The sequence below is a fragment of the Asterias rubens genome, chromosome 16 (genome assembly GCF_902459465.1).
Source record: "Asterias rubens chromosome 16, eAstRub1.3, whole genome shotgun sequence".
NCBI lineage: Eukaryota > Metazoa > Echinodermata > Asteroidea > Forcipulatida > Asteriidae > Asterias > Asterias rubens.
The window spans coordinates 7,993,319-8,005,494 of NC_047077.1; the positions used below are offsets into that span (position 1 = coordinate 7,993,319).

Below are 12,176 nucleotides of genomic sequence, written 5' to 3' on the forward strand. Positions count from 1 at the left end.
AGTACTAGTCCTACATGTAACTCTTTGCGAAATCGACACCTGGTCATTGCCTTGGTGCCCTTGAACTGCTCCATTAGAAATGTACAATTTCCTCATAGGGTGCCCTTTACCTAAAATAAAATGCCTTGGTGCCCTTGCCCTTTCAAAAATAAAGCATTTACGCCTGTAGCCCAGTGTAGCCAGTAGCCCTTGACCATCAGATCAACAGGTGCCTATTAGTCAACTATAATTGATTGAAAACTGTCGCATTGTTTAAACCAATCAGTCTTCACACAACAGGTGTCTTCATTTTACCTTGACAGTATTATAACTTTTGATTATTAAGAATATGAGTTTAAATACATCAACCTTGTTCCCATGTGTGTGTCAATCTTATAATGTGGTACAATCGCTCCAACGCTTCCAACAAGCGTGTGAAATAGTATTCATGTTAAAGGGAAGGTACCTGTTTGGCAATTACTCAAAACAAATATTATCATAAAAACTTCCTTGGTAACGAGTAATGGAGAGCTGTTGAAAGTATAAAACATTGTGAGAAACGGCTCCCTCTAATGTAGCAAAGATTTTGAGAAAGAGGTAATTTCTCACTCAAATAATAAAAAGACTTCTAGCCAGAAGTCTTTTATTCCTATCTGAAAGCACACAAATTCGTTCAACAAGGGTGTTTTTTCTTTAATTATTTTCTCGCAACTTTGATGACCAATTGAGCCCAAATTTTCACAGGCTTGTAATTTTATGCATATGTTGAGATACACCAAGTGAGAAGACTGGTCTTTGACATTTACCAAATGTGTACCTTCAGTAAAGGGACACCCCCTTTTTTAAAGATCATTTCTGGCTGAATTTCGGGTGCTGTTTCCAATTCAATATTTAAAAGGTATCTAGGTACATTTATGAATGTAAATATAACAATGTCCTATCTCGACATCTCCTTAACACTATCACCCTGTTATATGACAAAACAGTTAAAATGTATCTCTGTACTTGCTTTCCTTAATATTTTATCTTTCAAGTTGGGCTGTTTTGCCCAAGGGCCGAAGAATGGATGTACGTTTACATGTACATAATAATTATAATAACAATGGCTTCTTACATTTGTGTATATCGCGCTCAGGTTCGTCACGCAGTGACGCTCATGGCGCTCCAACATTACTACCCCTGGTCACTGGGCCTTAAATCATTCCTTAAACCATCTCAGCTCCCTGGGAGTATACAGCCTTGTGCAACAAATGCGCTACTCGGCTATATATATTACATATTTAAGTTTGTTATTTCTAAAGTCAGGAATGGATTTTTTTTTTTATCCATGTCTGTTATTTTTAGCAGACCAAAGATGGTAAGCTTGAACTTCAAGTTGATTCCAGTGATTCGTCATCAGTCAAGTGTTGGGTTCCTACTTGTATCTGTGTCATTTCTTCACAGCCTTACTTCCTTGTCATGAAGCAATGTTTATCAACGTAAGTCAACGATTCATCTTACTCTGCTTAAACAATCCAAGTTGAATATGTTGAAATGTGTACCTTTGTTAAAGGCAGTGGACACTATTGGTAATTACTCAAAATAATTACAAGCATAAAATCTTTCTTGAGGACGAGTAATGGGGAGAGGTTGATGGTATAAAACATTGTGAGAAACGGCTCCCTCTGAAGTGACATAGTTTTCGAGAGAAATGTAATTTTCCACGAATTTGATTTTGAGACCTCAGATTTAGAACTTGAGGTCTCGAAATCAACCATCTAAACGCACACAACTTCCTGTGACTAGGGTGTTTTTTTATTTCATTATTATCTCGCAAGTTCGATGACCGATTGAGCTAAAATTTTCACAGGTTTGTTATTTTATGCATATGTTGAGATACATCAACTGTGAGGGCTAGTCTTTGACAGTTACCAATAGTGTCCACTGCCTTTAAGTGTATCAAGAGAAACTGACTGGGTAAATTTTAAATGATTTGGGGTTGAACAAAGAACAGTTTACCAGAGTGGGACTCGAACCAACAACCTCCTGTTGTGCCGTCGCTCTACCAACTGAGCTATTTAGCCCTATTTTGGCGTCTCCCTATTTTGTCAATATCTTTGTTAGGGGATGATATCAGAACAAATTTTTGCATCCCCTTAAGGTGATCCCCTGGCTGCCACTTCCCTGGTTGTTTTGTTATTTGGGAGTGATCCCTGGCTACACGCCAGTTAACAATGGTTAACAGTTGTATGGCCCCCCGATCAAAATAGGGACACCGCCAACATAGGGCTAGATAGCTCAGTTGGTTCGAATCCCACTCTAATGAACTCTTTGTTCAACCCCAAAAATCATTTAACAATTTACCTTGTCAGTTTCCTTTGTGGTTTATACTGATATCTGAAACAAAAAGTTGCATCCCCTTAAGGTGATCCCCTAGGTGCCGCTTCCCAGGTTGTATCGTAGTTTGGGTGTGATCCCCTGGCTGCCGCTTCCCAGGTTGTATCGTAGTTTGGGTGTGATCCCCTGGCTGCCGCTTCCCAGGTTGTATTGTAGTTTGGGTGTGATCCCCTGGCTGCCGCTTCCCTGGTTGTATCGTAGTTTGGGTGTGATCCCCTGGCTGCCGCTTCCCAGGTTGTATCGTAGTTTGGGTGTGATCCCTGGCTACACAGCAGTTAAGGGTTGCATGGTTTCTGACTGGCAGCCTTTACACTTTGCATTCATTTACTTTTTTCAAAGAAGCAAATATCCTGCCTGGGTTTGAGAAGATTTGCTTGTTTTGGTTTCCAGCTTAATACCAAGCCTTAATGAGGAGAGAAGCGAGATGCTAAAGAGCTTAAAATACTTCACAATCCAAATGACAATGATTCCTACACCACCAGCAGGTTCATTATGTGTGGTAAGTTAGTTACTCTTAATCAATGCTAAGAAATTAATGAGTATTATTACAATAATTCAATAATTCAATTAATAACCCATTTGCACTGTTTCCCATGTTTGCCTTTTTTTTAGTCACCTCATGACCGTGTAAGCCTGTTAAATGCTGGATTGCCTAAGTAAAGGGTGCATTCGATTAGCTTCCCTGGGTCTACCCGAGGTGCTCACTCAGGTGAGCCCCTGACAAGAGCTAAACAAACGATCACATTCGCCCTTTCGTGGTGACGGCATGTACCTCAGGTCACCCCCAAGTGACCCACTCCACAAGCATGGCACTGGGGGCTGACCCGGGTGAGCCCCGTCAAAGCTATTTGAACGTACAGGGGCAGACCGGGGGGAACCCAGGGAAGCTAAACGAATGCACCCAAAATGTCCACTACACTTTATAGCACACCTAAACTGTATTGTACATGCACTGTTACACACCTACTGTGCAACACACAACCTACACTGTTACACACCTACTGTGCAACACACAACCTACACTGTTACACACCTACTGTGCAACACACAACCTACACTGTTACACACCTACTGTGCAACACACAACCTGCACTGTTACACACCTACTGTGCAACACACAACCTACACTGTTACACACCTACTGTGCAACACACAACCTACACTGTTACACACCTACTGTGCAACACACAACCTACACTGTTACACACCTACTGTGCAACACACAACCTACACTGTATACACTTTAATTCAATTCAATTCAATTTTTTAACACTTGTTACACAGTATAAAACACACTAAACTGTATAACACACAATGACTTTGACTCCCATAATGGCACTACCAAGATCATTGTGATGATGAAGTCGGGTAAATTGTTAAGTATTTACCACACTGTGATCTTTTTGACACATTTCCCATTGTTGATTAACTTCATATTTTTGTGATAACAATTTAGTCGTTTTGCCTGGGTGAAAATCAGCGTCCAATCACAGTACATCCCCCTGACAACCCAGAGAAACAATGCGTTGACATTCCTCTGAATCTACCGTTTCTGCGTTTTAGTCTGGATGATATCCTGGAGATAGTGACTTGCCTCTTAACCCAACAGAGACTAGTCTTTCTTTCTGAAGACTACGCTCTTCTTACTCCCATCGTTGAGGTAAGACTTTATTTAAAGGAACATTACAGCATTGGTAAGTTAAAAAAACCATCTTAGATCACAGATTTACATAAAACTTACAGGGTCTAATATTACTCTATGGTCTAATGATGACGATAGTAGAAAATATCCCTTGAAATATTTCTGTCAAAAATGTCATATGATGAGAATAGATGAAACTATCTACCCTTTTGAATTTTATTGCTTATGGAGTGTTCCATTTATTTATTTATTTATTTATTTATTTATTTATTTTTTTTTTGGGGGGGGGGAATTGTTGTCATGCAAAATGTACTCCATTTCTGTGTTTGTTCTCCATGCAGTGCTTCCTTCTCTTCATCTTGCCCTTCAAGTGGCCATTTGTCTACGTTCCCGTTGTCTCCTCATCGCTTCTTGATCTCCTAGAAGCTCCTGGATGTTTCATCATGGGCTGCAACTCAGTCCATCGACAAAGAATATCACAGGTACAACTTAATGTCAACAATTGTTTTCCCAAAAATTTTATATTTTAAGTCGCTAACAAGTGTGTAAAGGCCCATTTATAGTCGGTCAAGCAATTGTCGTGAATTGAAATCTTGCGCAAGATCCTAAGACTGAGGTCTAATAACTGTGTCTTTTTATGATCGCGCATCAAGATTTTCATCGCGCGACCATCGAGCGACCAACTATAACTCAGCCTTAAGTGGCTTCATATTTTACATACATTTATAGTTGAATTTGGGCGCTTGCTCTGTAAGCAAAAAAAACTCAAATGAAAATTTCGCCGACGAGCAGAGCCATAAAATTAGGCCAAAGCGAGCTCAGCTCAGTGGTGTAGAGAGTCATAAGTACATCTTCTAATGGAAATGGTTATTGTCCCATTATAGTGGTGTGATTTTTCAGGATTACAGAACTTTCTCAAATCTTCTTGTGCAGCAAACCTATCACTGGATTAGCCTTGCTCAAGGTAGTCGAATTATTCACTCCCAAAAAAGACCGCCGCTGTATAAAACCCCACCCGTATTCACTGTGCGTAACATCGCACGACACGATGCCCCCGTACACTATCCGCATGCGGAGGCCGTCAGGTCAACAGCCTTGTAGGGTCTGTGTTGAAGCCACTGACCTCATTACTATAATATTAGCGAAGAGTTTCCACGGTCAGCTCATTACCATTATGCCCGCGAAAGACGAGACATGTCTACATCACACACCACCACCATGGACGCTCAGCGAGCATGATAGGCATGCGTGATTGGTCGTCAAAATGAATAATTCATTTGCCTCACATCCTGTGTTGTCTGATAGGTCTGACGAAAGATATACATGTACATATTCATGGGCTGCATACTAGCATATCCGAGAGCCCCCCCCCAATTTTTTCCACTTGTGGAAATTTTTCAATACAACACATTAAACCCGGAAGTTATAGACCCGCCAAGGCTGTCGGCCTGATGGCCTCCGCATGCGGTTAGTGGTACGAGTGCGGATGACTTGTGTGCACAGTATTCGTACGATGTGACAGTGTGTATAAGGGTGGGTCATGCGGTGTGATGGCACGCACCACGCACAGGGTATATGGGTTGGTTTACAGCGGCATCTTTTCAGAGCGAATAATGCGACTGCTTGAGCAAGGCTAATCACTGATGGATGGGAAGAAGAAATAGTCACAGTTGTTTGTGTCAAAAGTAGGAGTTGTATTTCTGGTGATGCACAGAGTCTACAAACCTACATGTACACGTCAAACATCCGAGACATACATGTACACAGAGTCTACAAACCTACATGTACACGTCAAACATCCGAGACATACATGTACACAGAGTCTACAAACCTACATGTACAGTTGTACACGTCAAACATCCGAGACATGCATGTACACAGAGTCTACAAACCTAAATGTACACGTCAAACATCCGAGACATACATGTACACAGAGTCTACAAACCTATATGTACACGTCAAACATCCGAGACATACATGTACACAGAGTCTACAAACCTACATGTACATGTCAAACATCCGAGACATACATGTACACAGAGTCTACAAACCTACATGTACACGTCAAACATCCGAGACATACATGTACACAGAGTCTACAAACCTACATGTACACGTCAAACATCCGAGACATACATGTACACAGAGTCTACAAACCTACATGTACACAGAGTCTACAAACCTACATGTACACGTCAAACATCCGAGACATACATGTACACAGAGTCTACAAACCTACATGTACACGTCAAACATCCGAGGCATACATGTACACAGAGTCTACAAACCTACATGTACACGTCAAACATCCGAGACATACATGTACACCGAGTCTACAAACCTACATGTACACGTCAAACATCCGAGACATACATGTACACAGAGTCTACAAACCTACATGTACACGTCAAACTTCCGAGACATACATGTACACAGAGGCAACAAACCTACATGTACACGTCAAACATCCGAGACATACATGTACACAGAGTCTACAAACCTACATGTACACGTCAAACATCCGAGACATACATGTACACAGAGTCTACAAACCTACATGTACACGTCAAACATCCGAGACATGCATGTACACAGGGTCTACAAACCTACATGTACACGTCAAACATCCGAGACATACATGTACACCGAGTCTACAAACCTGCATGTACACGTCAAACATCCGAGACATACATGTACACAGGGTCTACAAACCTACATGTACACGTCAAACATCCGAGACATACATGTACACAGAGTCTACAAACCTACATGTACACGTCAAACATCCGAGACATACATGTACACAGAGTCTACAAACCTACATGTACACGTCAAACATCCGAGACAGTATGTACGCAGAGTCTACAAACCTACATATACACGTCAAACATCCGAGACATGCATGTACACAGGGTCTACAAACCTACATGTACACGTCAAACATCCGAGACATGCATGTACACAGAGTCTACAAACCTACATGTACACGTCAAACATCCGAGACATACATGTACACAGAGTCTACAAACCTACATGTACACGTCAAACATCCAAGACATACATGTACACATGGTCTACAAACCTACATGTACACGTCAAACATCCGAGACATACATGTACACAGGGTCTAAAACATAGCGGAATATGTGGCCATTTTCAGCAATTATCACATACTCTAACTCTCATAGCTTTATACACTCTTTGAAAACAAGTTGATTTAAATTAATTTACTCATTCCTATACTTACCAAAACTGATTATATTTTGTAGATAGAGGGGCTAGTTATGGTTGAAACAAGTTGATATGAATTAGTTTACTCTTTCTTTTAACCAAATACTGATTATATTTTGTAGATAGAGGGCCTAGTTATGGTTGACATTGACCGGAGACAAGTTGTCAAGTGTAAGACGATAAAGATGCCATCAATTCCAGAAGGAGGCGTTATCACCTTCAAGAAATTGTATGTAATTTGTTTAATTGTGGTCTAATTGGTATTATACTGCTCTAGAATTGCAAAGGTTGTGGGCTCAAATCCCACCCAAGCAAACTGCTATAGAATTGCAAAAGTTGTTGGCTCAAATCCCACCCAAGCAAACTGCTCTAGAATTGCAAAGGTTGTGGGCTCAAATCCCACCCAAGCAAACTGCTCTAGAATTGCAAAGGTTGTGGGCTCAAATCCCACTCAAGCAAACTGCTCTAGAATTGCAAAGGTTATGGGCTCAAATCCCACCCAAGCAAACTGCTCTAGAATTGCAAAGGTTGTGGGCTCAAATCCCACTCAAGCAAACTGCTCTAGAATTGCAAAGGTTGTGGGCTCAAATCCCACCCAAGCAAACTGCTCTAGAATTGCAAAGGTTGTGGGCTCAAATCCCACTCAAGCAAACTGCTCTAGAATTGCAAAGGTTGTGGGCTCAAATCCCACTCAAGCAAACTGCTCTAGAATTGCAAAGGTTGTGGGCTCAAATCCCACCCAAGCAAACTGCTCTAGAATTGCAAAGGTTGTGGGCTCAAATCCCACCCAAGCAAACTGCTCTAGAATTGCAAAGGTTGTGGGCTCAAATCCCACCCAAGCAAACTGCTCTAGAATTGCAAAGGTTGTGGGCTCAAATCCCACCCAAGCAAACTGCTGTAGAATTGCAAAGGTTGTGGGCTCAAATCCCACCCGCTGAAATACATGTAGGACATGTTACATGTATATTAACATTTGTACATACAGTATGCCTTTGAAATTTTCCAATGGGAAAAGTGCCCTTAATTTAGCAAAAATTTTTCTTAAAAAAAAAAACAGTTTTTGAGTTGGGCTGTTTACGAGTATTGCTAAGGCTGTTGACGCCATACGACTGTTAAGTATAGACCATAATTTTCAAAAGAGCCACAGAGCCAGCAGCTGATATCACGAAACGCTAGGATTAATCCTATCTTGAGTTAGGACGAGTAACTCGTCCTAACTTAAGATTAATCTAAGGTTTGCATGTTACAGTGCAGGGCTGGGACTCGTCCTAAGTCTTAAGATTAATCCTAAGTTAGGAAGAGTTTGGTGAAATCGACGGCTGGTAACTTGTAGCTCAGAATCTTTACTGGACCGGGATTGATTAACAAGACCAGAATCAAACCGAGAAAAGACTAGAATCAAAATGAGAACATGGTTTTATCATCTCTCACTTTCTCTCTAGTCGACAGAGGTCGGAATCAAACCTGTTTTATTTACACTAAGAGATGATTGATCTCTTCTGTTTTATGGCTCATACTCAGCAGGATTGAAAGATATTTGTGAGACTCAAACTCAACATTGGATATTGAATAAAAAAACAAAAAAAACAAGACAGAGTTTACAGGCCCGACACTGCAATCACTGGCTGAGGCCAGTGGCCGAGTTTAAAATTTGAGTTCTGGCTCACTTTAAACATTTTTTTATGGTGAATACTTAATTGATGTTGATATTTCAGATATCAGAGTGCTAGTTCCAAGCAGTACGAGATTGCGATGCTGAGTCGACCAGCATCAACGACTCTTGACAGTGATTGCTCATTCAGAGATAGAATTCAAAGACAGTATCAAAGAGATATTCAAGAATGTTTTACTGAGATGTATGCAACACTCTTCAGGTAAGAAGCTGACATCGTTATTTTGAAGAGATACTAGAGCCCTGCCTGCAGCTAAACTTGCATGTTTAGAGAAAATTGTGTTGGAAGTTAAACTATTTTTAAAATCAATGTTTCATACACTGTTTGCTATTTAAGCGTTGACATTTCACCAAGAATTATAGTGGAGACCTTAAATCATTCAAATATGTTGTTATTTTATCAAAGACCTTTTCGCAAATACTCATTGCATAAGCGCTAACTGTTGAATGAGGTGCATGCTGGTCTAGCTAGATTAAACTAGATCGCCAGCTTTACCAACCTGTACCTCATTCCATGACTAACGTACCTAGTATTTGCGATACATGAAAACTTCACAAACATGACAAACGTGGTTTGTGTGCAGCGCATCTGTACAAACCATTTTGTAAACGAGAGTTCTATTAATGTTTGTTGTGTTGTATTTTTATTTGTAGGGATGTTTATGACTTCATGTACTTTGATCAGAGACGATTTAAAGATGATGAGTTTATCGCAAGTAGACCTGATGATGAGAAGGATTTCTACACTGAGGTATGTTACATCAATGTTCTGCTATGGCTGTGGCTGTTGCCATGACTGTTGCTATGGGCCCCCCATGCTTTAATGCATGTCCACGTCACAATCAAGCCACAGCCACTAAAAAATTATCAACTCTGCCTCTTAAAGCCATTCGACCCTTTCGGTACAGACAAAAAAAATAAAAGTTTACAGATTTACAAATAACTTACAGGGTTTACAGAAGGTAGTGGTGAAAGACTTCTCTTGAAATATTATTCCATGAAATGCTTTACTTTTTGAGAAAACAGTAAAACAATATCAATTCTCGTTGGCGAGAATTACGGATTTATTTTAAACACATGTCATGACACGGCGAAACGTGTGGAAACAAGGGTGGGTTTTCCCGTTATTTTCTCCCGACTCTGATGACCGATTGAGCCTAAATTTTCACAGGTTTGTTATTTTATATAGAAGTTGTGATACACGGAGTGTGAGCCTTGAACAATACTGTTTACCGAAAGGGTCCAATGGCTTTAAAGAGATGTTAAATTTGCATTGTACTTTCTCGAGTTCTGTTAAACAAAAAACACAGACATATTACTTGGTTACTCGGGTGGGATTCGAACCAGCGACCTTTGCAATTCTAGAGCAGTGGCTTACCAACTAGACCACTGAGATTGCCAAATAGCTGGAGGCAGTTCCAATCCTCGAGGTGGTCTAGTTCATACGACACTGCTCTAGAAATGCAAAAGTCATGTGTTCAAATCCCACCCAAGTAATATGCCTGTGATTTTTTTCACAGAACTCAGGAAAGTATAGAGTGCTAACACACATCGGTGTAAGGGGAAAGTACTGAGTAAACAGTGCTAACACACATCGGTGTAAGGGGAAAGTACTGAGTAAACAGTGCTAACACACATCGGTATATTTATTTTGTGTCACATTTTTTGTCAGTGGAGAATGTTTTTTATTGGATGTTTTTTTATTGTACAATACATTTGCTTGAGGTCAAATGCTGATCTTCACATGCATTGCTTGATGTTTGCTTGAAGATAAATTCATTATCACAAGTGTGCTCGCGGAAATACGGGGAAAAAAGCGCTTCTGCATACCATATCCAACGAGGCGGTGCACGCTTGTTTGATAACTTATATTATCATGCAGTGATTTCATACCATGGAGTTTTTGTATGAATCTCAAACAGGTATCTGTTATTTAAAAAATGTTGGGTTTTCAATTCAGACCATGGCAGGAAATCACTCAAACCTTGATGTCTTGTTTTTCTTGACAGTTTCTTCAGACGCAACTGTTTAAGACGTTCAAGTACGATAGACTTGACAAGAAGAAAGACTATTATTTGAATCTCAGTAAACGACAACGACCTTTGAACTCAATGGAATCTTACTCGTAAGTAAACAGTAAATAATGTTGTTGATTTGATCGCCCTAGGTGGACTTCTAAAGACCTGCATTTAATACCCACCACTAAAATTGGTCTAATTACAACCCTTGTCATGAATGGTCTAATTACAACCCTGTCATGAATGGTCTAATTACAACCCTGGTCTTGAATCGTCTAATTACAACCCTGGTCATGAATGGTCTAATTACAACCCTGGTCATGAATGGTCTAATTACAACCCTGTTATGAATCGTCTAATTACAACCCTGGTCTTGAATGGTCTAATTACAACCCTGGTCATGAATGGTCTAATTACAACCCTGGTCATGAATGGTCTAATTACAACCCTGTTATGAATGGTCTAATTACAACCCTGGTCATGAATGGTCTAATTACAACCCTGGTCATGAATGGTCTAATTACAACCCTGGTCATGAATGGTCTAATTACAACCCTGGTCATGAATGGTCTAATTACAACCCTGGTCTTGAATGGTCTAATTACAACCCTGGTCATGAATGGTCTAATTACAACCCTGGTCATGAATGGTCTAATTACAACCCTGGTCATGAATGGTCTAATTACAACCCTGGTCATGAATGGTCTAATTACAACCCTGGTCATGAATGGTCTAATTACAACCCTGGTCATGAATGGTCTAATTACAACCCTGGTCATGAATGGTCTAATTACAACCCTGGTCATGAATGGTCTAATTACAACCCTGGTCTTGAATGGTCTAATTACAACCCTGGTCATGAATGGTCTAATTACAACCCTGGTCATGAATGGTCTAATTACAACCCTGGTCATGAATGGTCTAATTACAACCCTGGTCATGAATGGTCTAATTACAACCCTGGTCATGAATGGTCTAATTACAACCCTGGTCATGAATGGTCTAATTACAACCCTGGTCATGAATGGTCTAATTACAACCCTGGTCATGAATGGTCTAATTACAACCCTGGTCATGAATGGTCTAATTACAACCCTGGTCATGAATGGTCTAATTACAACCCTGGTCATGAATGGTCTAATTACAACCCTGGTCATTGAATGGTCTAATTACAACCCTGGTCTTGAATGGTCTAATTACAACCCTGGTCATGAATGGTCTAATTACAACCCTGGTCATGAATGGTCTAATTACAACC

At 40.3% G+C, this 12,176-nt stretch overlaps 1 protein-coding gene across 2 annotated transcripts in view; it reads left to right on the forward strand.

The window, feature by feature from the left end:
* LOC117300844 (DENN domain-containing protein 3-like) overlaps positions 1-12,176 on the forward strand; it is a 45,277-nt gene that overhangs the window by 13,322 nt on the left and 19,779 nt on the right. The window contains exons 6-13 of one of the 2 annotated variants that reach the window (XM_033784692.1): positions 1,324-1,457; positions 2,746-2,854; positions 3,812-4,015; positions 4,339-4,479; positions 7,351-7,457; positions 8,944-9,102; positions 9,555-9,651; positions 10,910-11,025. In XM_033784692.1, the coding sequence (XP_033640583.1) occupies positions 1,324-1,457; positions 2,746-2,854; positions 3,812-4,015; positions 4,339-4,479; positions 7,351-7,457; positions 8,944-9,102; positions 9,555-9,651; positions 10,910-11,025 (1,067 nt within the window). The remainder of the gene's footprint in view (positions 1-1,323; positions 1,458-2,745; positions 2,855-3,811; positions 4,016-4,338; positions 4,480-7,350; positions 7,458-8,943; positions 9,103-9,554; positions 9,652-10,909; positions 11,026-12,176) is intronic. The other variant, XM_033784693.1, reaches the window with a different exon arrangement.